At 44.4% G+C, this 25,233-nt stretch overlaps 4 protein-coding genes across 4 annotated transcripts; 2 read left to right on the forward strand and 2 right to left on the reverse strand.

The window, feature by feature from the left end:
• Positions 1–683: 683 nt before the first annotated feature.
• Positions 684–8,101, forward strand: SRSF9 (serine and arginine rich splicing factor 9). The gene is made up of 4 exons (XM_044244143.1): positions 684–915; positions 3,692–3,852; positions 5,346–5,518; positions 7,611–8,101. Exons 1-4 carry the CDS (start codon positions 728–730, stop codon positions 7,752–7,754), a joined length of 666 nt encoding a protein of 221 aa, XP_044100078.1. The 5' UTR covers positions 684–727; the 3' UTR covers positions 7,755–8,101.
• A 101-nt stretch (positions 8,102–8,202) lies between these two features.
• On the reverse strand, positions 8,203–18,632 carry GATC (glutamyl-tRNA amidotransferase subunit C). The gene is made up of 4 exons (XM_044244144.1): positions 18,547–18,632; positions 18,298–18,470; positions 11,166–11,269; positions 8,203–9,560 (listed from the first exon to the last, which is right to left on the reverse strand). The coding sequence occupies exons 1-4, from the start codon at positions 18,625–18,627 to the stop codon at positions 9,508–9,510; spliced, it is 411 nt and encodes a 136-aa protein (XP_044100079.1). The 5' UTR covers positions 18,628–18,632; the 3' UTR covers positions 8,203–9,507.
• TRIAP1 (TP53 regulated inhibitor of apoptosis 1) lies at positions 18,614–20,783 on the forward strand. Its single transcript, XM_044244146.1, has 2 exons — positions 18,614–18,871; positions 19,812–20,783. Exons 1-2 carry the CDS (start codon positions 18,725–18,727, stop codon positions 19,893–19,895), a joined length of 231 nt encoding a protein of 76 aa, XP_044100081.1. The 5' UTR covers positions 18,614–18,724; the 3' UTR covers positions 19,896–20,783.
• Positions 20,784–22,599: 1,816 nt separating this feature from the next.
• Positions 22,600–24,656, reverse strand: LOC122903357 (cytochrome c oxidase subunit 6A1, mitochondrial). The gene is made up of 3 exons (XM_044244145.1): positions 24,517–24,656; positions 24,225–24,367; positions 22,600–22,874 (listed from the first exon to the last, which is right to left on the reverse strand). Exons 1-3 carry the CDS (start codon positions 24,623–24,625, stop codon positions 22,791–22,793), a joined length of 336 nt encoding a protein of 111 aa, XP_044100080.1. The 5' UTR covers positions 24,626–24,656; the 3' UTR covers positions 22,600–22,790.
• Positions 24,657–25,233: the final 577 nt, after the last annotated feature.

The following is a 25,233-nucleotide window of genomic DNA, read 5'->3' on the forward strand; positions in this document are numbered from 1 at the left end:
GCTAGCCTCCCCGAATGTCAAGGCCAAGTTCTGGAAGCCATCTCCAGCCCCTCACACTCATCTTTAGTCCATTTGAGACTCTCAGTTCCTAGCGATTGTAAAATGGGGGCAGGATCGCCCAGAGGGCTACTGACCTGAGTTTGAAGGCCGCGAAGGCCCCACCCAGGCCACCGTCCGGGACTCCTTCAGGCCGCAGCAGGGTCAGCCTGCAGCCCGGGCCTGGCTCCCTCCCTCCGGCGCCCCGCACACAGAGTGACTGCCCGCGGGCCCCACACGGGCCGCTACCCGCGTCACCTCAAGGAGTGCTCACAAAAGCCTGTGAGGTAGCGCTACAGAGGCAGAAAACTGAGGCCCAGGAAGCCTGAGGCACTTGCCCCTGTCCCGGCCACTTGTCCATGAATCCGGCGAGGGAGTTGCCTTCAGAGAATTCGGGAAATCGAACCCAATTCGCCAGACTCCAAGCTCTCCCTCACTTTGCTCCCGGGCCCGCCAGCACCTACAGGGGGCGCCAGCCTGCGCGCAAGCGCAGTTATCGCAGCCGCGTCCCCTTTAAGACGATTTCTTTTGCTTCCTCCGACCCCTCCGCTTCCGCTCCGCCGTTCCCACAATGCAGTGCGGCTGAGCGCCTCCGAGCCCGCGGGGACGCTGCGGGGGAACCCCGGCTGAGGCGGCGGCGGCGGCGGCGGCGACGTGGGCTGCGGCGGGCCCGCGGCGTCGGGCGGTGCGGATGTCGGGCTGGGCGGACGAGCGCGGCGGCGAGGGAGACGGGCGCATCTACGTGGGGAACCTTCCGACCGACGTGCGCGAGAAGGACCTGGAGGACCTGTTCTACAAGTACGGCCGCATCCGCGAGATCGAGCTCAAGAACCGGCACGGCCTCGTGCCCTTCGCCTTCGTGCGCTTCGAGGACCCCCGGTGAGGCCCCGCTCCACCCGCCCGCCTGAGGCCTCGGGCCCCTGCCTTCTTTCCTCCCCCTCCCCTCCGGGACCTCCCCTCCCCCTTCCGCGCAGACCCCTCACGGCGCCCCCGGGTGGAGGATGAGGCCTCCTCTCACAGCAGGCTCCGGCCGTCCTTTGCTTCGTCGTCACTTCCTCTAGGATTATTATTTTTTTTTTTTACTTTACTTAAAAACACAAAAGCTGGGCGTTTGGAGGGCCCCGGCCCGCCCAGACCGGCGTCGGGGATGGTACACACGACCAATCTCTCCCTCACGGCTGGAGAGGCACCCTTCAGGGGAAGCGGCCCGGAACTAGCCGGGAAAGGACTTAGTGAACAGAAGTGGCCAGTCGCTCTCCTTGCCCACCCCTCCCCCCAGCCAGAACTCGCCGTTACGGGGGAACAGACTGCAGGGATGTGGTCGTCTTTGGAGGTCGTAAAGGGGTGTCTGTGATGGAATAGATCTCCATTCTCGCGCGCCCCGGCGGGCCATGGTCTAGTCCTTATAAAAGCTCCAGGGATTTGGGAAAAACTAAAATAGTCTGAGGGGAGCACTCTGATTTCACTCCACTTCTCTGATGAGGGAGGCACTGCTGGATGCTTAGGACCCCAAGCTTTGGGAAGCTCTTGATCCCTAAACAGGCTCAAAGGGGTCTTTGTGATTTTGCAAACTTTGTCGGCCTCATGGCCAAAAAAGACCGGGGAACTTTGAAAACTGATGGTTCTTAGGAGCCACCGCATGGACTGGTCACTGCACTTGGGGTAAATAAGAGCCCGCTCAGCTTCCCAGCAGTGACCCAGGCAGTGCTTTCATCTAGTCTGCACCTGGCAGGCTTCACTACAAGGACTGTCCATAGGGTGTCTTGCATCCCTGGTGTGGTGGTATAGGGCAAGGAGGGCATCTGAGGACAGGGAGGTAGGAAGCACCCTGAGGCTTTGACGACTGACAGAGCTCATTCTTAAGCGCCTTGCCATTTTCCTCAGAAAACGGAAGTAGGTACTTTTACGCCTAAACTGGAGAAGGTTGCACCTCTGTAACACTTTGTGTGTTTTTTGAACAGTTACCATGTGTCAAATACCACTTCAGCATTTTCAATAACCTATAAAAGAGGTAGTGTTAGCCACATTTTACAATGTAAAAAACACGGAGGATTTAGAGTTGCTGATAAAAGAGAATGCTAGTGGGCACCTGGGTGGCTCAGTGGGTTAAGCCACTGCCTTCAGCTCAGGTCATGATCTCAGGGTCCTGGGATCGAGTCCTGCATCGGGCTCTCTGCTCGGCAGGGAGCCTGCTTCCTCCTCTCTCTCTCTGCCTGCCTCTCTGCCTACTTGTGATCTCTTTCTCTGTCAAATAAAGAAATAAATAAAACTTAAAAAAAAAAAAAAAAAAGAAAAACCAAATCTCTCTTTAAAAAAAAAAAAAAAAAAAAGAATGCTAGTAAGTGATCAGGGTAGCATTTGAGCCCCCTATGCTGTTATGCTGTTCTTTAAAACACAGACTTACTGTATGATATGCTACATTGTCATCTCTTTTCTCCTTCCTTCCATAATAGAAAAGCTGTCCTTTGATATCACTAGATGCCAAGTTTCTAGCAAAGCACTGCACACATAGTATCTTATTTAATTCTTACAATAACCCTGTGAGATAGGCATATTAGATTTTTTTCTTTTAAAGATTTTATTTATTTATTTGAGAGAGAGAGACAGTGAGAGAGAGCACGAGCGAGGAGAAGGTCAGAGAGCGAAGCAGACTCCCCATGGAGCTGGGAGCCTGATGCGGGACTCGATCCCGGGACTCCAGGATCACGCCCTGAGCCGAAGGCAGTCGTCCAACCAACTGAGCCACCCAGGCGTCCCATGAGATAGGCATATTAGATTTAAGAGACGTGAAAACTTGATACAGGCCTTTACCCAAAGAGAGATACTAGCAAGTAGCAGAAGAATGATTTGAACTTGTCAGTCGGTATTCAGAATCTGCTCTTCAACCTTAGCAGTTCTGCTTCTCCTTCACTTTGTTGTAAATACAGCACTAGTCATGGTCCTCATTGCTTTTAACCTTGTGACTAGAATCTTAAGCAATTCTGTGCCTGTGACAACTGAATGATAACTTCTTCATTAGTGTATCTTTGGCTTTGCTTGTCCATCCAAGCTCTGAGGCCATTCTTTCTCTCGTCCAATACTGGAGAACCAACTTGGTTCTCCTAGAGACCTAGGGAAGACTGAAAGTAACTTCATTGAATATTTACCTCTTTTGGCAAAGCTGTACCCAGCTTTGGTCTTTACAACTTAATTTTCCAAACCACACTGAAAAGGTACACATTAGAGTTACATATTTCTCACAAAGCACAAAGCATCTGTCTTTTGAGCCTCATTTCTTTTTAAATGAATTTTTCTTTGTATAGACTTGATTTTACTAGGCCTTGTTGAAGAATAATAAAGGACTAGTGCGTGGTGGACATTCTGAGAAACTGCTCACAGGGTTAGAGAAATCTACTGAAATCATCTGTCAAGCTGATCCGAATTAGTCTTATAATTCATCTGTTTGCCCCATTATTATCATTCCACACTTAGAAAACCCCGCGACAGTTGTAAAGTTTAATTTTAATATTATGAAAGGTTTTCACACGAATGCAGTATTGCATCAAGATTGTTTTGTTTTTCTGGTTCATTTCCCTTTTATACTTGTTACTCAAACCCCTCACTGGGAAGTAAGTCAGCCTCCTGAGCAGCACTGACTCCTAACTTTTCTTTGCAGAGATGCTGAAGATGCAATTTATGGAAGGAATGGTTATGATTATGGCCAGTGTCGGCTTCGTGTGGAGTTCCCTAGGACTTACGGCAGTCGGGGTGGGTGGCCCCGCGGAGGGAGGAATGGACCTCCTACAAGAAGATCTGATTTCCGAGTTCTTGTTTCAGGTATGTTCCTTTAAGACTGAATGAGATGATGCATGTAAAATTCTTAGCACACAATCTGGCCTCCAAGAAATGTTAGCTTTTACTCTTCAGTGCATGGGACACATGGGGCTTTCTTTTCAATAGCCTTTGCACAGTCTGAAGCTGTGCCTGTTGCCGCTGAGGCAGGTATCTTGCAAATGAAACTGCATTGGTAGTGTAGTCTTGGTAAACATCAGCTTGCTTCTTATAAAGAAGTTTTCTGGTGTTGAAAGGGAAGATAGTAGCAAAACCCTGTGAGCTAGAATTCTGTAGAGATGCTTTCTTTTGTAATGTACTGGGTATCAGACTTGCTGGACATTCCAGGAACTAGATTTGAACTACTGCCCAGCTTTGGATGCTGAAAAAGGCCAGATTTTGGTGGTGGCTTTGGAATTATATAAAAAAGAAAACAAAAGAACTTGGAGTTTTAGGGGTCGTATTGCAGAACATAGAATGAAATATCTAGTGTTGACAAGTGATGAAATGCTAAGCTCAGGGGCGTATTCATCTTTTCAAAATACTAAAGCCCTGGTAAAGACTTGGGCCCTCTGCACACTGCAGGGGCATTTTAGGACCATGGTGGTGTGAAATGTATTGAGAAACCTGGCACTTTTCTTATATGTAAATGTCACACAGTTACAGCAGACTTACGAGTAATCCTCTCAGTATCTGCCTATCTTGTGTCCCTTTGTAATTTTTTAACCCCAGAACTATTCCCTCCTTCAGGATGTCATACATATTTTTTTTTCTCTCCATGCTGCTCTGAAATCCTGCTTAGAAAACTATTAGGAAATGGCTGCAGTCCTGAGCTGTGAGCGGTAAACACAGCCTTTGAGAGCAGGAGCACATTTCCCTTTCATGATATCAGGTAGGGTTGTATAATTCCCGACTAGTTATAGCGTCTGAGTCTTACCTTTTCCCCCCTGTATTGAAGAATGTTGGTGATCTTTTGAAAGGTACCTTGTTTAGTTTGTTAGTCATTCACACCTTCAGGAAAACAAACTTTAAATTTTTGTTGTGTTGTCACCTTCAGCTATGCCTTGGTGGTTATTTCATTGGATACTTTCAAAATTCCCATGTCCTGAGAACCCAGTCAAGCAAGAGATAATTGGTACTGATAAGTTTCATAATGGAGAAAATGAGAGCTCAAAGTCTTGGGAGTTTTTCTTAAATATGAAGGATAAAGAAAGAAAGGCTGTGAATTCTCAGAGATACTAAACTGTGTGGGGTGGACTTCTTACTCTGTTGGAAGGGCTTGGTCTCTGGAAGATTAGCCTAGAACCAACTTTTAATGGTGATTTACCACACATACTTTAGTACTTACTGCTGGTTTTATGCCCTTTATGACTTGTCATTGAATTTGAATTTGAAAGTAGCGGTGGACAAAAAAGGGACCCTAGGTACTGCTGGCTCTTAACAGATCAGTTAACGTGGCTGAAGGATATGGCCTTTTCTCTTCTGTTGTCCATGCATAGGACTTCCACCATCAGGTAGCTGGCAGGACCTGAAGGATCATATGCGAGAAGCTGGGGATGTCTGTTATGCAGATGTGCAGAAGGATGGAATGGGGATGGTTGAGTATCTCAGAAAAGAAGACATGGAATACGCCCTGCGTAAACTGGATGACACCAAATTCCGCTCTCATGAGGTGGGTTCCCAACTTTTTTTTTTGTTGTTGGTTCCCAGCTTTTTTGAGCTTGCTCCTAAGCCACTCCACCTGAAGCTGACCTAGCAGAAGTAGCAGCAGGCCATGCACTTGCCATTTGATAACCTCATAGTACCATTAAAGATCTAAAGTGGTTAAAGCCAGGGAATTCATCATGCCCAAACCCTTCAGGGTCATAACAAAGAAGTTTGCAGTCATAGTATTTTTAACCTGGAGAGAATACTGGTGCAGTCTGTCATCATGTGGTGAACTATTCTGTCATACCATCCCTTTCACAACTGGCTTAATCTGCAGTGTACATCTGTGAACCTAATTATTATCGTTGTCCCTCTGGGTCTAGTCTGTGCTCTGCAAGCCAACCTCATCATCTCAGCTCTTCTAAAGTTCTCACCTTATTTTTCCCTTCTGAAGAGTAATGCATGCAGATTGTCACCTTGGCATTTTCTTGTAATAACCTTAGTTCTCAGGACTTAGTTCTTGGTCTTTCAGGAAGGCAGCTGCTGCTTTGGATCTCGGTTTGATTCATATGTTGACTATCCCTTTAATAGCGCTGAGATAAGACAGCAGACCCAAGTGGACATTGCTTTTTCTGGTTATCTTGTCTTAACTATGGAGTTTAGATATGTCTGGGTCCATTTTTTTTTTTAAGGATTCATATAGTTCCCCGATTTTATAACTTGGAAAATACATGGCTTAACGGTGCTTTTTCTCAGGGTGAATTTGGAGCAGAAACAAAACAGGACCTGGGGGCACCTGGGTGGCTCAGGGAGTCCCATGTAGGGCTCCTTGCACAGCAGGGAGTCTGCTTCTCCCTCTGACCTTCCCCCCCATGCACACTCATTTTCTCTCTCAAATAAATAAATAAAATCTTACTAAAAAACAGTATCTGGTCCTCAGTTATACTGCAAAACAGGGCCTCAGTAATGATAAATCCAATTACTGACTTTACCTAGGGAATTCTGCATCCAGCTTCTTTCATCTTAGCATTTTTATTTAATTTTTTTTTTTTAAAGATTTTGTTTATTTATTTGACAGAGATCACAAGTAGGCAGAGAGGCAGGCAGAGAGAGAGGAGGAGGCAGGCTCCCTCTGAGCAGAGAGCCCAATGTGGGGCTCAATCCCAGGACCCTGGGATCATGACCTGAGCTGAAGGCAGAGGCTTTAACCCACTGAGCTACCCAGGTGCCCCCATCTTAGCATTTTTAGATTCTCTGAGAGTGTTGGCTGAGGGGAAAGGGCATACGCTAGCCTGGACATGACTCCTCTGCCATTTAATAATTTCTCTTGGTTTTTGTTTTTGTTTTAAGATTTTACTTACTTATTTGACAGAGAAAGAGAGAGAGATATCACAAGTAGGCAGATAGGCAGGCAGAGAGAGGAGGAAGCAGGCTCCCTGCTGAGCAGAGAATCCCAGTGCAGAGCTCAATCCCAGGACCCTGAGACCAAGACCCGAGCTGAAGGCAGAGGCTTAACCCACTGAGCCACTCAGGCGCCCCTCACTTAGTAATTTCTTAGCTGAGCTATGCTCTGAACCCTGGTTTCTTGCTATGCAAAACAGGAACAATAATAATAGCACTTTCTCAATAAGAGTTGCCAGGAAGCTAACTTCTGAGGATAACTGCATCTAACCCAGGTCCTGGCACCTGAGAGGTGTTGAATACAGGTTAGCTTCTGCCATAGGCATCTATCCAAAGATGCATATATGAGGTGGCAGGGGACTGAATTGTATGACCTCTGAGATCCTTTCTAGTTCTTAGATTTAGGGGTCAGTGGCAGTAATTCAGTTGTATTAACAGTAGTAGCTAGTATTTGAGCATTTACCACATGTGAAGCTGCTGTTTGTTATTTGTGTCACCCTGGAACAGATAAGAACGTTGTTTTCCTCATTCTTGAAATGAGCTGTTAAGCATACCTACCTCATAGCATTATTGTGAGGGTTTAATGAGATAACATCATGCCAGACAAACAGTAAGTGCTCAGTACTTAACTATTGTTAGGCAGCCATGTTAAGTATTAGTGTGCTGTATTCTTCTGGGTCTTATTTTTTCCTGTACTCTTTTTGTTTAAATTTCAGGGTGAAACTTCCTACATCCGAGTTTATCCAGAGAGAAGCACCAGCTATGGCTACTCACGGTCTCGGTCTGGCTCAAGGGGCCGTGACTCTCCATACCAAAGCAGGGGTTCCCCACACTACTTCTCTCCTTTCAGGCCCTACTGAGACAGGTGATGGGAAATTTTTCTTTATTTTTTAGGTGAACTGAGCTGCTTTGTGCTCAGAATCTACATTCCAGATTGATGATTTAGTGTCTTAGGAAATTTTTTTAATTTTTTTTTAAGGAAATAAAATACATAATTTCTACCAGGGCCATATTGGCAGTGAAGCATTTTAAACTGCAGAAATTGTGGTTTTGGTTCAGAAATAAGTTGTATATTTTTCACCCCTGATTATGGGAAAAAAAATCAGTGCTGTGTCTTTGTGGGTTGCTCTACTATGGAGATCAGCAGTTACTGTGACTGAGTCGGCCCATTCTGTTTAGAAATATATTTTAAACGTTTAGTAATTGACATGTGTGGTTGTCCTTGATTAAGTTAATAGATTTCACCAAACAGGCTCACTGATTAAAAAGAAAGTCATTGAGTTGTAGCAGCAGCTTGTACCCAACTGGTAAGGAGAAGTGGGTAACTTTATTTGGGGACAAAGGTAGTTGCTATGTTGGTGGTTTCAGAATTTCAATTCCAAGAGTTTCTTCAGGATTGCCTTACAATTCAAGGCCAAACTTATAAATGAAGCTGCCTTAAGGAAGGGAGTGTTTAAGATAGGGCAAAGGAATGAAAAGAATAAAACAGACTTTTTAAACTTGGCAGCAGCATAAAGATGACTGAAGATTCTTAAACAAAACCAACTGTGGCAGTTTGGAGGGGAAGGAAAAAGATCTTTAAATTTTGGTTCTTTCACTTCTACCCCTAAATCTGTTTCATTTATTCTTGGCATCTGACCTTTCTTAAAACACAAAACAAACCAAAAACCTCCACTATCTTGGATTCAGTAATCATAGTGGGGGTGGGTAAGTTACTTTGTTTCAGGCCTTGGGCTGTTTTTTAAAAAGCCACTTTATTGAAGTAAGATAGATCTGTAAAAAGTTGTACTTAATGTATACAACTCACTGAATTAGGGGTTAAGTGTTTATCCATGAAAGCATCACCACCATCAAGACTGTAAACATATCCATCACCTCCCAAAGTCTCTTCTCTACTTCCTTAAGATTTACTTGTGGTAAGAGCATTTCATATAAGATCTACCCTGTTGGCAAATTTTTAGTGCACAGTACAGCACTGTTAGCTATTTTTGTCATAGGTTCTTTTCAGAAAAACTAGCTGTGGCTAGCATCCCTTTTGCATGTAATCACTTTGTGGGATAGTGGATAACTGCAGGTTAAGCGTTCACAAGCTGTAGAGTCTACTTTGAGTACTCTTCAGACCTTAGGAGAAGGCCTTCTGCTGGGAACGAAGTGGGTACCCAGGAACAAAATGGAGTTTGGTAAAGATACAAGGTTTCTTGGGGTGATAGAAACAGCAACTAAAAAGTACAACACAGGTTATCACAGAGTGACCAGATGCATGGTCTAATAGTTACATCAATAGAAAAATTCACTCAAGTGCCGTTTGGTAGACAGTCTTTCTGGAGGAGATAAAGGAGGATAACATCTTTACATACTGAACAGCCTGTGAATAAATACTTGATCCATTTCCTCTGAAAGTAACAATATCTCTTACTTCCAGTAGCAGCAGGAACTCATTGCCTTGTTTTGGGTAGATTATTTCCCAATTCTGTCTTCAGAGAGTTAGTTATTAAAAAATACTTAACCATCAGTTTTTTTCAGGTGACTGAAGTGGGGCCATTAGTGTTCATAACAAAATACTGTCTTTGGGTTTCCACGTGTTCACAGGGTACCCCTTCCCAGAATTGCTACTCAGTTGTCTGAAAAAGGCTCTTGTTCATCCTGCTTTGGCAAAGAGATATTACCTGTTTGAAAACAGGAACAAGAAAGAATGTTAAAGCTGAATCTGCTTCCAAACTGGTTGTACTGAGCTAACTTATCACTTGGTTTGTCATGAAGAATAAGCAGTGCAGATAAGTGTAGTTTCTGTTCTGTTTTTCTGAGTGTCTGAAAGAACAACAGTTGTAAATGAAGCCTTATAAGTGCATGCTTTTCAGTAAGGAGCAGAGACAGTTTAGCCAGTTATATGCATATGGGAGTGGAAGGAAAGACTAATGATTGTGAATTCACTTTGTCTCAAGAAGTCTGACACAGAGTTCTTTTTGGAGAAACAGCATATATGATGAATGGAGAGGTCTGCTAAAATAGTGACAACTATCAGATTCTGAGAGAGAGTATAAAATCTTTTTTTCTCTTCAGTCAATTTGAGGTGGTTTAGTGAATCAAAGGCATGATTAAGAGCCGAGTCCACAATTTTCTAAGCTTGCTTTCTCATTCTTGCTTCAAGCAAAGCTTTCCTTTAATTGGCTGGTCTTGATCAAAGAGAGAACCCCTGAGCGGGGGGACTGATGTTTGTTTCTGAGGCTAGTTAGAATGGTTCTCTGAGATGATCTCCTGAACCTGTAACCGGCACTTGGAAAACCATCTACCTGAGCACTTAAGTTTGCCCCATTCCCAAACATTCAGAAGGGTGCGGCAGTTCAGAAGACCAATCTGTCTGCTGAGCAGATTAAAAAGTTCAACCCAACCAAGACTCTGGATTTTAGTATTAGCCCAGAGTCATTTTTAAGTTTTCATTTAAAATAGTCACAGTACATTTTAAAGACGCAAATTTCAACAACAAGGTTGCAAACTGATGGCTCACAGGATGCATCTGGCTTGCAGGTATGTTTTATTTACATGGTACTTTATTTTTTTAAAAAATCTTGGAATTAGTTCCCATACTTAAAATTTGGGAACTACCATACACACATGAAAATGCCGTATGTCCAGGTTCTCAGGGAAAATGGGCTCCCAGTACTGTCTGGCATGGAATGAGAAGCAGTGAGTGCTAGTTGCGGCTTTACACAGAGCTTGAGCTTCAGATTTGATACCATGTACATACACACCTCCCCGCCCCAGTCCCCATTTTGCTCGTTCTTATTACAGACTGGCCCTTAAGGGTGAATGTGACCCCTACACTCTACTGCCACCTAACTTTTTTTTCCCCACTGTTAATATATGTGGGGTTTTTCATTCCACTTTTATTGGGATAGAATCGACACACAACATTATCTAAGTTCTACAACACAATGATTTTATATAGAGATATAATACATATATATTACATATATATCAAGATGATTACCAGAACAAGAGTATTTAATATCTATCATCTCACATTAGTTCTGTGCTTGTGATAAGAACTTTAAAGATCTACTCTCTTAGCAACTTTTGAGTACAGAATACAGTATTACTAAGTATAATCATTCCACTGTATGTTGAAGTTTGTACCTTTTGACTACCTTCACCTAATTCCCACTCTATACTACTTAAAGTACTTTCATGTAGAAAATTTGGACCTCACAGCTCCCTCTATATTCTTAGTTCATTGAGGGACAATCTGTTAAGCCACTTTGGGGAACACATACCTGGGGGGGCCACAAAATACTCCTCCACAACTTGATGGGCATTTTGTAGTAGTTCTTCGGCACAGTTGCCTTCTACCACACTGTCAGATCTCAAGTACAGACATCTACAAAACCAGAAGCTCAAGGTTACCTTCTCAGAGAATAGGCTTCTATGGCATGGGTGAAGAGGGTTGAGAATGGGAGGAAACAGCATATTCTTGAGGTATGGTCACTACTCAAAGATGGAAGAGCGCATGGTCAGTAGTTTACCAAATAACTATCGGCAGTTTATAGATTCTCAACCACTCAGTGAGGTAAGTGGTAATCATTCCTCAGAACTGATACATTCAATAAATATTCCTGCATCATTACTATGGGTAGGCTGCTTTTGGTGGATACTGGTTAGGCAATTACAAGGTTTTAAGTCTAATAGGTAAGCAAAGCTTGCCAAGGGAGTAAAAGGGGGCACCTAAACCAGCCTGGTAAGGAACAGGTACTCAGAATGGGTGATGTCACTGCTAGAGGATGGGTAAGAAACTGCTGCATGGGAAGTGGACTTCCAGGCAGGTGAAGAAACTTGCTCAAGAGTGGCTATAAGTGACTTAGATATTAGGTCCCAAGTGACAGGACTGGAATCAGCACAGTTTTTGTACCCCAAAGATGAGCTATTTTTCACTGCAGCCACCTTCATGGACATGGAGGTGCCTGCCCTTGGACAGCTGAAGAATATTTCACTGTTCTCTGGGCCTACTGGCTTCATTAAAGTGCCCAGATGGCAAACCAGTGAAACCAAACAGGAGTTGAACATATCAGTGGGGCTTCACTGCTGTTTCAAGGCTTAAAAAGTGCAAAAAAAAAAAAAGTCTGAGCCTGCTTTCAGATATTTGGGCTGAAAAATGAGCAGTATCCTCAGTCACTGGTAGAGTAGCCAAGCTCTTTCTGCTTTGAGTCAGATATAGACTGAGGGCTAAACCTAATGGGACAAAAGGGCAAGGATGAACATCTAGGCAACGGCTGCAGAGGGTGAAGTTGTCATGGTTAAGATTCTCTTAGGAAAGGACTTTTTCTGTTTCTCCTGTGGCACCCACCCTAGGGCCAGACACAATAAGCACTCATGATACGGACTGTAGAGAGCTGCAGTCTATTCCAGGATCTGCACTCTAACTCTGTGGCCTTGGACAAGTATGGATCTTTCCAGACCTTAACTTTCTTGCCAAAAAAAGCGAAGGCTGCATTTAATTTTTTTCCCCCAACTATACAGAGGCTTATGAAAACTTGGAGAACAAAATAAAAATCCTTTGTAAAGGTGAACATTGGACTTTCTGGAGTTTGCTTTTCTGCTGGGTGATACAACAGAATGGCTCAAACCTTGGGCTCCGGGGCGCCTGGGTGGCTCAGTGGGTTAAGCCACTGCCTTCGGCTCAGGTCATGATCTCAGGGTCCTGGGATCGAGTCCCGCATCGGGCTCTCTGCTCAGCAGGGAGCCTGCTTCCCTCTCTCTCTCTGCCTGCCTCTCCATCTACTTGTGATTTCTCTCTGTCAAATAAATAAATAAAATCTTAAAAAAAAAAAACCAAAAAAAAAAAACCTTGGGCTCCTGAGTCACAGATAAATTCAAATCTTAAGACCATACACAGCACATGTACAAGCGACTTATCCTCTCCATGTACCTGTTCCCTTATTTGTGGAATGCATCACAGAACTGCTGGGAAGATGAAATGTTACAGATGTGATAATTGGGGCCTGTGTTCTCATTGCAGTAAGAGGTGGGTGTGCTGAGCAGCCCCTCCTCCTCTCAGGGTGAGCGTACCTGGGCACACCTCAGTCCCCAGGCCTCATTCAGAGTATACCTCTGCCCTTAACCTGCTGGGATCACGCATTACCTGCCTAGCCCCTAGCGGAGGCTGCTAATTGTTCCTGGGCACTTGGAGTTTGATGAAGTGAGACTCTACTACCACCAACAGGTGGTTAGAAGCAATTGCTTCTCCACAGTAGATAAAATAGCAATTGATTTATTCACTCATTGGACAGTCGGTTTCCTGTTTAATGTTTCCAGAAAAAATTCACTCCTTAAAATACCACACATTTTCACCTAATTACTGTTTATGATGGAGTTGTTTCCAGAAGAAATCAACACCTTCCTATTTTCATAATCATAGGCTGCTGAACTCAGGGTCTCTGTGAGGGTGGCACATCAATTTGGCAAGTTGCTTAACTTTTTCTTTCCTTTTTTTTTTTTTTTAAATATTTATCTATTTGTCAGAGAAAGAGCACAAGCAGGGGAAATAGCAGGCGGAGAGAGAGGGAGAAGCAGGCTCCCAACTGCACAGAGGGCCCAATGCAGGACTTGATCCCAGGACCATGGGTGGGGTCATGACATGATCCAAAAGCAGACATTTAACCAACTGAGCCACACAGATGTCCTGCTTAACTTTTCTTGATCTCATAATCATGCATAACTCCCAAACAGGACCAGGTGCCTATCAATTACTGATTGACTAAATGTCTATCTCACTTCTCTTTCTCAGGGTTCTACAAGAGAACTGTAGCCCAAATACTATAGGACACCCATTTTGATAATAAATCAACTGTGGGCTAAAATTAATTATATACTATCCTGGAAGCATTAAAAAAGAATCACTTGAATCTTATGTGTTCTGGTTCAGATGAAATCCTGGTTGAGAAAGGCTCACAGACAAAGCACTTTAACCAGTAACTGTGGGAAATGCTAATAAAAAGCAATTTAATGGAAAGCACTACAACAGCACTGGAGAAGAAATGCCTTTATTGGCCATTGGACTGACCAGACAGGAGTGCTCTGCTGCTGGTGTCAGGCTGCCAGGAGTCATTTTTTTCTGGGCACAATTCTGTTTCCATCATCTACAATCCTTTTCCCTCCTTCCTAATTAATTTCTAGTTTGATTTAGACTGGAATGAGAGTTAATCAATTTGGCTAAGAACTTTTGGTTCAAATAAGATCCTGAGGGACATCTGAAGCACTGAAGTATTTGGCTGCAGTCAGAGATGTCATCATCTGAGTCAGTCTCTCGAGATGGGAGAAAATAAAAGTTCTAGGGGTTGACTTTTTATTTTATTTTATTTTTTAAAAGATTTTATTTATTTGACAGAGAGAAATCACAAGTAGGCAGAGAGGCAGGCAGAGAAAGAGAGGGGAGGAAGCAGGCTCCCCGCGGAGCAGAGAGCCCAATGCGGGACTCAATCCCAGGACCCTGGGATCATGACCTGAGCCGAAGGCAGAGGCTTTAACCCACTGAGCCACCCAGGCGCCCCTTTTTATTTTTTAAAAAAGATTTTTTTTCAATTTATTTGACACACAGAGAGAGATCACCAGTAGGCAGAGAGGCAGGCAGAGAGAGAGGGGAAGTGGGCTCCCTGCTGAGCAGACAGCCCAATGTGGGACTCCATCCCAGGACCCTGAGAACATGACCTGAGCTGAAGACAGAGGCTTAACCCACTGATCCACCCAGGCACCTAGGGGTTGACACTTTAGATGGCATATCTAGAATAGTATTTGAGAGCTGAAGCTCTGAATTTCAAGTTCTGGATTCTCTTACTACACCGCGAAACCCTGGGGCATATTACACTAGTTTTCTGTGCCTCAGTTTCTTCATCTATAAAGGAGATACTAGCGTTTACCTTCCAGAGTTGTATGTGATAATTGAGACAATGCATATAAAATCTTAGCGCCTGGCACATAAGGACACTAAATGCTTTTTAGCTAAAACCAAAGGTTAGGTATTAATATGCCAAGAGATTTCTTATAGCCAGTCAGTGCTTTTACACCTAGTGTGGCCTAGAACAGTTGAACACTTGTCTTAATTGGGTTCCATTTCAAACATTAGGCAAGATGTTCAAAAAAGCAGGGTCCTGGGATCGAGCCCCACATCAGGCTCCCTGCTCAGCGAGAAGCCTGCTTCTCCCTCTCCACTCCCCCTGCTTGTGTTCCCTCTCTCGCTGTCTCTCTCTGTCAAATAAATAAATAAATAAATCTTTAAAAACAAAAAAGTCCTGTAAGTGTTACATCTCTAAAATGGAATAATTAACTCAAACTGGTTTCCAGGTTGATGGCAAGACTGCAGATCACTGAATATGAAGTCACTATTCCAGCTACCAGATACAAATCTCTCCATCTTTTTCACAAACTCTTCTTGAGTAATAGTTGCATTTCTTTATAGTTTCCCTTTACATGGTCTGGGAAATTCTGTCTCCTCTTTGTGCTTCTATGCCCTCCTTTCCCAAAGATATTAATAAAGAACAGACAATGGGGGACCTCGGTGGCACAGTTGGCTAATTTTCTGACTTTTGGTTTCAGCTCAGGTCGTAATCTGAGTGTCATGAGATACAGGCCCCCACTGGGCTCTATGCTCAGTGCGGAGTCTGCTTGAAACGGTTGCTCCCTCTTGCTCTGGACTGCTTCTGTCTCAAAATCTTTAAAGAACATTCAACAGGGGCGCCTGAGTGACTCAGTGGGTTAAAGCCTCTGCCTTCGACTCAGGTCATGATCCCAGGGTTCTGGGATCGAGCCCTGAATCGGGCTCTCTGCTCAGCAGGGAGCCTGCTTCCTCCTCTCTCTCTACCTGCCTCTCTGCCTACTTGTGATCTCTGTCTGTCAAATAAATAAATAAAATCTTAAAAAAAAAAAAAAATCCGGGGCGCCTGGGTGGCTCAGTGGGTTAAGCTGCTGCCTTCGGCTCAGGTCATGATCTCAGGGTCCTGGGATTGAGTCCCACGTCGGGCTCTCTGCTCGGCAGGGAGCCTGCTTCCTCCTCTCTCTCTGCCTGCCTCTCTGCCTACTTGTGATTTCTGTCAAATAAATAAATAAAATCTTTAAAAAAAAAAAAATCCCATCAAGGGGGAGCCTGGGTGTCTCGGTTGGGTGTCTGCTCTTGGTTTCAGCTCACATCATGATCTCAGGGTCCTGGGATCGAGCAGAGAATCAGGTTCCCTGCTCAGCAAGGAGCCTACTGATTTCCCTCCCTCTCTGATCCTTCCCCCACACACCACACTGCACTCTAAAATAAATAAATCTTTTTTTAAAAATCCCATCAAGAAAAGGGTAGGACAGGGGCGCCTGGTTGGCTCAGTGGGTTAAGCCACTGCCTTCCGCTCAGGTCATGATCTCAGGGTCCTGGGATTGAGTCCCGCATCGGGCTCTCTGCTCAGCGGGGAGCCTGCTTCCCTCTCTCTCTCTCTGCCTGCCTCTCCATCTACTTGTGATTTCTCTCTGTCAAATAAATAAATAAAATCTAAAAAAAAAAAAAAAAGAAAAAGAAAAAGAAAAGGGTAGGACAGAGTTGTAGACTGCCTCTGTCTTTATGAGCTACATACCCATTCACCCAAGAAACTGCAGTCCCAACCAGCAAACAAGTCTGCTTTTCAGAAAAGAGCACTTTCTTTAAAAATGTATTAAGATTTAGCAAAATTTGGTAGAAGTGTGGAGAGACTGCATCCTTTTAGTATAATATTCACAAAATGCTTTGTCAAAGACCTGTCCCTCCCTATTACACTATACTATATCACTTCTTGTGTTATTACTCTGCTCCTTTAGGCATTTGTGTTTTGGCCCTCACTATAAGATGAAAAGTTAGAATTTCCCTCTGCATTTCCACTTTTTTAAAAACTATTATTACAGTTCCTTGCATGCTCTGAGGGAACAAAACAAAAGTTAATGGATATACCAGAATATGTCAAATAGAGGACACATTAAAGTAGTGATAATCCCACACACAATGTTCTGAACTTTACCTTTTTCACTAAATGTATCTTTTCACATCAGTATAATTGCATTATTTTTTTTAAAGATTTTATTTATTTATTTGACAGACAGAGATCACAAGTAGGCAGAGAAGCAGGCAGAGAGAGGAGGAAGCAGGCTCCCCGCGGAGCAGAGAACCCAACGTGGGGCTCGATCCCAGGACCCTGGGATCATGACCTGAGCGGAAGGCAGAGGCTTTAACCCACTGAGCCACCTAGGCGGCCCTAGTTGCATTATTTTTAAACAACTGTCAATATTCCATTCCATGATGATGTATTTAGCCGTGAAGGCACTTAGGCTGTTTCTGTTTTTTGTTGCTCAGGGTTCAAAAAATGTTTGTTTTTTTTTTAAGATTTTATTTATTTATTTGACAGACAGAGATTACAAGTAGGCTGAGAGGCAGGCAGAGAGAGAGAAGGAGGAGGAAGCAGGCTCCCTGCCAAGCAGAGAGCCCGACGCGGGGCTCGATCCCAGGACCCTAGGATCACGACCTGAGCCGAAGGCAGAGGCTTTAACCCACTGAGCCACCCAGGTGCCCCCCAAAATGTTTTAAATTAAGTAAAATCTACCCCCAACTGGGGCTCAAACTCATGACCGGGAAATCAGAGCATGCTCTGCAGACAGAGCTGGCCAGGTGCCCCTTGTTGGGAGCTTTTTGTTGTTTTTTTGTTTTGTACTATAAACAGGTCTGGATACCCTGAACACTGGTGCATACACATCTTGCTGCATTTTTACAGATGTTTCCACAGGGACGACTAGGTCAGAGGATATGTACAGGCCATATTTTGGGACAGGAATCTAAAGTCAAACAGGAGCTCACATTCTATTAACAAGAGACAGATCAACAAAAATAAGATAATCAAGAAATTGGAGAAAATCCAACAGGATCAGGGGTCGGTGATTGTTAAGGGAGAGGATATTTGGAGAGGTCTTACCCAGGAGATAACTATGACCTGCCAAGGAAATAGGCTGCCCAAGTAAAGGGGAATAGCAAATGCAAAGATTCTAGACAAGAAACAAATTGGCCATGTTGGAGAAATAGTAAGAAAGCTAATGTAGATGCAGTAAAAAGAGCAGTACGCCCGAGCTACCGTAGGCAAGGAGTCTGAAAGAAGTAGGCCTCAAAGGCGATGATTAGCAGTTCGGGCATGGTTCCTAGCTACACTGGGAGGCCTCGAGGACTTTAAACGCGAGTGATAGGACCCATAATGAACAAAGGAAACCATAAAACTTACCACGGGGTGACCGTGGACAAGTTCTTCCATCTCGCTAAAGCTCTTTTCCCTTCTGTGAAAGGACACACTAATGATCGCCACCTCAAGTGTCTGCGAAGGCGCCACAGGCAAGACTTCAGGGTGCGCAGCCGCGAGTGTTTACCTGTCCTCCAGTACTGATTCCATGGGCTCCACCCCGTCGGTATCCACCGCGCGGAGCCGGTCGGCAAAGGCGATGGCTTTCTCCAACCGTGCCACGGCCTCTTGGCTGCCGAAGTCCACAAGCGCTAGACGCTCCAGGTGTTCGATCACCTCGGCCGTAACCCGACCACTACCCTGGAGGGATGAGGCGGAGAACAGGGGTCACGGGTGGGGCCTGCTCCGCCACCCGCTTGACGCCCCCGGCCTTTACCTGAGGATCCGCCTTGGAGGTGAAGCCCCGGCGCCAGCCCAACCAGGACCGAAGGCCCAGCCTCGTCGCCAGGGCCCACATTTCTCTTCAGCTGCCGTAGTGCGTCTCCACGTAAAGCCGAGCGACGCACTCATGAGTGACGACATCAGAGCGCGCCGCTACTGCCGCCGCCGCCGCCATGAATAGCGTAGGGGAGGCCTGCACCGACATGAAGCGCGAGTACGACCAGTGCTTCAATCGCTGGTTTGCCGAGAAGTTCCTCAAGGGGGACGGCTCCGGAGACCCGTGCACCGACCTCTTCAAGCGCTATCAGCAGTGTGTTCAGGTGAGCCCTTAGGTGGCCAGAGCCCTTTCGTGTCTACCCCCCCTGGTTATCTTTGCGGTGTCCCCGGCCAAACGGGTAGTAATTCGCGGAGGTTGGGATGGGAACGGTGAAGAAAAGCTTCAGTAAGGACAGTAGCAGGAGCTCTCTCCCCATTATCACCACCAAGGCCGCCTGGTATCTCTCTGAATGACAAAGTTAAATATTTTTACAATATGTGTTACGTTATAGAGCACAGGGATATTCTTTGGTTCATTTGGTGCTCGTCCTAAACTCGCCAAGTGCGCATAGTTGTTCGTATTTTATACATGGAATGTTCACCAAAATCGTTTCCTTGATTTTTGCGGCGGTGCGCTATTTCACTATTAGTGTTGGGGGGTTGAAGAGGGGTGTTAGAATCTGGCCTGTTAGACATGAGGATCTCATTTTGTTGTTGTTGTAATTCCTTCTTTGGCCTGTTAAATCTCTCAACCCGCTAGGAAATTTTCATTCTAGTTCAGTGAATGTGAAACTGCTTTGGATTTTAAGAACCTCAGTGGGCACAGCATTCCTAGTTAGTCAACTTAAATGATCCTCAGGTAGTTTCAAGTTGCTATCTTTATCCCAATTATAGACAGGAAAGTGAGGCTTGCCCAGAGTCACATAGCCACTGTCCTGGAACTCAGATTTGAATTTTGTGTCTGTCATAACGGAGTGGAGATACTGTTTAAATTCCACATCTGAAACGTTGATGGTTCCTTACAACTCCTTTCCAGTCGCTCTCTGGTCTTACATCTAATTTCTCCACAATCGCACTCAGGGTAAAAAAAAAAAAAGTACAGGTCTTTAATCATGGTTGGGTGTTCTCTTGGTCCCATATGATTTATTTTTGCACCATCATATTTACAAAGTTTGGTCCTCAAGCTTCTTACAGACCTGTGTCATGTGTTTTCTCCTCCATCAGAAAGCAATAAAGGAGAAGGAGATTCCCATTGAAGGACTGGAATTTATGGGCCATAGCAAAGAAAAGCCTGAAAGCTCTTCTTGACCTTGACAGTCACCTTGAAAATAGACTCCTCCAATCAGGAAATTGAGGACACTGGATTTCATCAATTAAGGTTGTGAAAATAGCCACGGATTTGATGAGGAGTTTAGGAGGCAAAAGTCTTCTTTCCTCATTGATTTCCTCACTTGTAAAAGATGATGAAATCACTCTTTGCTTTGAGATTTCTCACTTGCTCTGGCATCGTACAGGAACTCCATGTGCTTAAACTGAATGATTGCTTGGGACTATGGTAGCGATACTTGGTCTGGGATCAGCTTTAAATATCCTTTTTTTATGTAAATACTGATAAACTTGTCAGGATGATCAGGGTTGCCTGACTTCTTGAGTTTTGCTGGGAAGGACATTAGGTACATTGTACTAGGGTTATTATTCATGGAAGCAATTTGTTAGGATCTCTCTTTCCTCTCAGGGAGCTAAGGCTCTGAAAAGGGATCCCAGCACAACGGTTTTAATTAATGCTTGGGAGCACGGTTTTACTTTTATAATAACTTTTAAGATTGCTGGTGGACTGAGTTAGCCAAAAGGAAGACAGCTTTAAGAGTTCCCTGCCTTAAGAAGAGATGTCAGATTTCTGATTAAGATGTGAAAGCTTGAAGAATGTTACAGTACACACCATTTCGGAGCTCATAGTGTAGTTTAGGAATGAAGATTGTTGGAATAACAATGAAGGAAGATCTTAAATTGCCAAGATTTGCTTTTGCCAGCTTTTAGCCCAAGTCAATTAATTAAGCCATCCTGAATTATCATAAAACTGCCAAAATGCTGCATCTCTTTACAGGGGAGAAATTTGTCCTATTTGCTTTGTGTACCCACCCCACCCTATAATGTCTGTAATCATGAAGATGGAATAAATTGTAATACTTAGTTTCATTATTTGCCCCTGGAGAACTCAGTGCACTTTACAGAACAAGTATTATACTGCAACCTCACATATCCCATATGTACACTGGAGAAAGTTTTGTTTTATAATTTAAAGGTAAAGAAAAAGTGAAATTTTATCTAAGGTCAATAGTGTGCTAAAACAATGAGAAACCTCACTGATTTCTAAAATTTATTTCCACAATAAGTTACACAACTTAATATGCTTCTGTACCTGCACACAAAAAAATGTCAGGATCAGGTGAGCACTTAACACACTTTGAAATGTCAAGTAGTCACCAAAATTGCAGGTCTTGAGTAATCTGGTTCAATTATATATACCCAATATAGTATGAAACAACTTATAGAAAGTAGAAATTGTATTAGCCTCACTCCAGTTTACGTGACTGCTTCATATTTAACATGACTAGTCTTGAATGTCATTTCAATACATTCTTCATTTATATTTTGACTGGTTATGGTCTATTATACAAGAATTATAAAAGATACTTGAAGTCCAGCTGAGGGAGGCCAGGCAGCAAGCCAAAGTCAAGTCCTGAACTCAGACTCAGCACAAGTAAAACAGTTCTATGGGGACTTGGAAGCACAAGCACAGGCTGTGGTTAGATCACAAAATGGAAAAGATAGCAGGGATCCTTTTCTCCCTTACTGTAAAAGGCTTTCACACCCTGTGTTTCCATATGCCTCACCTTTGCAGTACCAGTATACTTTATGTACTTTGCAATGCCAAAACCTGGTAGCTTCTTGAATCTTACTACAAAACTGTCTGGTTGAGCCAAGCCAACCAAGTTCTTTCATTGTAACTGCTACTGAGGGAATAATAAAGAGAGAAGACAGAGAATCTAGGCAGGCTTCACACAGGATGGGGCCTGATGCAGGTCTCAATCTCACCACCTTGCAATCATAACCTCAGCCACAATCAAGAGTCAGACACTTAACCAACTAAGCCACCCAGGCGCCCAATTGTTCTTCATTCTATTTTGACTTTACAGTGACTTCATCTATCTCAGCTACTTCAAAGACTTTACATTTTGAGAAGTTAAATGCTCTGTAAGGGTGACTTTGTTACTGTTACTATTATTTCTCCCTAATTCTTAATGCTATGGAGAGGTTTTAATTCTATAAACAAATAAAGCTAATGCTATATGCAAAAATGTGTAAAACTGCCTTTATTTTATTTTTTCAAGATTTTATTTGTCAGAGAGAGAGAACACACAAGCAGGGAGAATAGCAGGCAGAGGGAGAAGCAGACTCCCAGTTGAGCAGGGAGACTGATGCTGGACTCTGGTATCATGACCTGAGCCGAAAGCAGACCTTTCACCGACTGAACCACCCAGGAGTCCCCATACTGCCTTTATTTCTCCAAAAGTTTCTGACCCTTCCAGTCTTCAAGGTGCTAAGAGATGACCCCAAGATGAGAACTTGACACTTGTGGAGACAATTATCTGACTACAGGGAATATTCTTCAGCAAATGCTGGTGGAATGGAGTAAGAGAAAGCCAGAACATCACTAAGCACTTCCTCTGGAGAGTCAAAAGATACCTCTTTGAGATGTAAATTGCCACTCATTCTACTGGCCACTCAGTATCTTTGCCACCCAAAGTCTGTCAGGACCCAATCTTGATACTTAAGTTAGTTCCACTTATGGTTGCTTTGCTTTACCTACCCCAGGTATAAGAAACCAAGGACAAGACTGTTACAAACACTGTGATCCAGAGGCCTGTACACAGGAGCCATAAACCTTCATTACAGAAACAAAAATAATGCTGATTTCGGAGGAAAAACACCAAAAAATGCAACTCTCAGATCATTGACCAAACTAAGTTATTTATTTAAGCCATCTCCTGCCACAAGCAAAGGGATGGAAGATTAGTATACTGGTCATCATTTGATACAAGTAAGGAAGGTGAGCTTATGGTCCCATAGACTTTTCTGGTCCGTGTGCAGAGCCATGGTCCAAAACAGTGCTGTGGTCCCCAGTGGGTGGTGGTCCAGGTTCTATTCATCTTCATAGCCGGTTGGAAGTGGATTCACGTGAGAGTTATGGAATAGAGTATGATTACCATCTCCCCAGGGAAAGGGCTGTGGAGTGAAGATGTCAATTAGGCAATTCCAGAAAAGAATTCAGAACAGCACTGCCATGAACTGCTTCAGATATGGGTAAGTGACAGACTATACATAAAAACAAAATGATATTCCTCCTCTCTCGCTGCCTGCTTCTCTGCCTACTTGTGATCTCTGTCTGTCAAAAATAAAAATGATAATTAGTCCTTTAACTATTGGGGTATTTCAGCCTTCCCATAATTTAAGGGAGCTCTTTTAACTTCCAGGAGAGCTTTTAAAGTAGACAACAGGAAAGGCAAACTCAAGTTCATTATTCATAAGCCTGTCCCAGGCACTGCAGTGTTTGTGGAAGTGTAATCTTCACATCATCCTATCAGTATGGTAGAGGTAAACAAGAGAAGATGCTTATTTAAATACAGACTTTGGGCTTCGTTCCAGATCTAAAACAAACCTCTGGATTGAAAACTGCAACCCACCCTCAATTTTTTGCATGCTGCCTTTGAAAAAACATTGCTCTAGGGCAGTGGTTTCCAAACCTGGATGATTTTGCCCCTCCAGAGACATGGGGCAATATTTAGAGACATCTGGGAGAGGGCATCCAGTGGGTAAAGGTCAAGGATGCTGTTAAATATCCTAGGACTCATAGGATAGCCCCTTGCCGCAACAAGAATTATGCAGACCCAAATGTCAATAGTACGGAGGTTAAAAACTATGCTTAAGTGGCTTCTGCATCTTTGTACAAGGGTAGGAGTGGGGCTCAGACTCAAAAATTCTTTCTGAATCTAAGAATCTAGCTTAAGTTTCTGTTAAGGCCAGTCCTATCTTGGCTAAATGATGTTACAGTTATTAAAGAGCCAGCAGGGCATCTTGTTAAGAATACTTACAAAAAGCAATGAAAAACAAATGATTACATCTACACCAATAGCAAAGGATAAAACAGTTGTGAAAATAACTAGCAGAAATAGGAATAGGAGAAGCTTTTAGTCTCTTCATCATGCAGCTAGTACCTGTCTGATGCCCAGGTCATAGAAGGATGAATCACCTTCAGATTTTGCCGCTCTAAGGGAGATTCCCAAATCTCTAAGTCTCATACAAGGGACAACCTTTTCATTAGAGTATGAGAAGGCAGAGGGCGGATGGGTCAGGAAAAAAAAAAAAAAGAAATCTGAAGGGCACTGACTGTATGACCTTGAAAAAGAAAATAGATGTGACTCCCCCCAAGTCTATTACACTTCCATAAAACCGGAGAAAATAAAAATTTGTAAAAATTAAATGAAAAATTTCGCACGATTTTAGAGAATGAAGAACTTAAACTACGCATTTGTAATAAAACGGGAATTGATGCTCGAAGAGGCTACAAAGGCCTACCTTGGACCTGATGCGGAGATGGGGGTAGGCGACGAACTCGGGTCTCTCATGCTCTCCATGTTGCGACTTCAGGAAGACATTCAGCATGCTCACAGCCACGCCGGGGAGCGCTACGAAGTAGGTGAGAGCCTTCCACATGCGAGCTGCAAAGGAGGCACAACCGCTCAGGCCTGATGGGGACCCCGTCCGGGTCTCACCCCGCCTCCCCCAAGACCTCAAGCCAAGGTCACAGTCCTGTCCCGCCTCGCTCGAGTGCGGCTGAGGCCCGCCCCGCGAACCGCAGTTCCAGTACCTGAGCCCTCCTCGCCGTGGGCGCCACTGGACATGGGCCGCCCCAGCTGTGCCCCGGACCGACCTAGCAGCCCAGACGACCGCAACAGAGGAGAGGCCGCCGCCGCCATTTTCAAGCTGGACAGCCTCAGCGCCGGAAGCGGAAGTAGAAATTGGGCTGGGGGCGGGACCACAACCTCAAAAGCAAACTCCTACTGGGCGGATCCTTCCCACTCGCCTTAAGGCGAGGAGCGTGCGTACTCTCCTCCTGACGGTCGGAGTTCTAGTTAAATCCCCAGAGCCACGCATCTCGAGGGAGCATGCGCTCTCCACCCACCGTGTGCACGCCTCTCTCCGCACAGTCCCCACCCCGGTGCGGCTAGGCGAGGCTAAGCATGAAAGAGAGGTTTATTGGGGCGGGGCAAGCTGGCCTTCGGAAGCGCTGTCTCGGTTGGAGTCCGCGGACAGCAACTAACTGGAGGTTCTGAGCTCAGAACACCCCATCTAAAATGCCATTCCAGTTCCTCCCCGTTCTGTGACGCCTTTTTTCTTTGCACTTGACATAATAATCGTCGTCATCATTATTATGTCTGCCTCCCCTACTAGAATATAAACTCTTTGATGCTGGAGTTTTCCACAGCACCATTCCCAGAGTCTGGAATTGTACCTGGCACGGAGCAGGTACTCGGTACAAATAAGTGACTGAGTGAGTGAATGAATGAATGAATGAATGAAAACA

This window comes from Neovison vison, chromosome 3, assembly GCF_020171115.1.
Source record: "Neovison vison isolate M4711 chromosome 3, ASM_NN_V1, whole genome shotgun sequence".
Lineage (NCBI taxonomy): Eukaryota > Metazoa > Chordata > Mammalia > Carnivora > Mustelidae > Neogale > Neogale vison.

Coding starts and splice junctions, on each gene's coding strand:
- LOC122903357 (XM_044244145.1), bottom strand. CDS start 24,625: ATGGCGGCGGCGGCCTCTCCTCTGTTGCGGTCGTCTGGGCTGCTAGGT. Junction 24,368..24,516: donor CCACGGCGAGGAGGGCTCAG/GTACTGGAACTG, acceptor CCTCCTTTGCAG/CTCGCATGTGGAAGGCTCTC. Junction 22,875..24,224: donor ATCTCCGCATCAGGTCCAAG/GTAGGCCTTTGT, acceptor TTCACTCCACAG/CCCTTTCCCTGGGGAGATGG.
- TRIAP1 (XM_044244146.1), top strand. CDS start 18,725: ATGAATAGCGTAGGGGAGGCCTGCACCGACATGAAGCGCGAGTACGAC. Junction 18,872..19,811: donor GCTATCAGCAGTGTGTTCAG/GTGAGCCCTTAG, acceptor CTCCTCCATCAG/AAAGCAATAAAGGAGAAGGA.
- GATC (XM_044244144.1), bottom strand. CDS start 18,627: ATGTGGGCCCTGGCGACGAGGCTGGGCCTTCGGTCCTGGTTGGGCTGG. Junction 11,270..18,297: donor GAATCAGTACTGGAGGACAG/GTAAACACTCGC, acceptor CTGGTTTTGTAG/ATGTCTGTACTTGAGATCTG. Junction 9,561..11,165: donor GTATTTTGTGGCCCCCCCAG/GTATGTGTTCCC, acceptor GTTTTCAAACAG/GTAATATCTCTTTGCCAAAG.
- SRSF9 (XM_044244143.1), top strand. CDS start 728: ATGTCGGGCTGGGCGGACGAGCGCGGCGGCGAGGGAGACGGGCGCATC. Junction 3,853..5,345: donor TTTCCGAGTTCTTGTTTCAG/GTATGTTCCTTT, acceptor GTCCATGCATAG/GACTTCCACCATCAGGTAGC. Junction 5,519..7,610: donor CCAAATTCCGCTCTCATGAG/GTGGGTTCCCAA, acceptor TTTAAATTTCAG/GGTGAAACTTCCTACATCCG.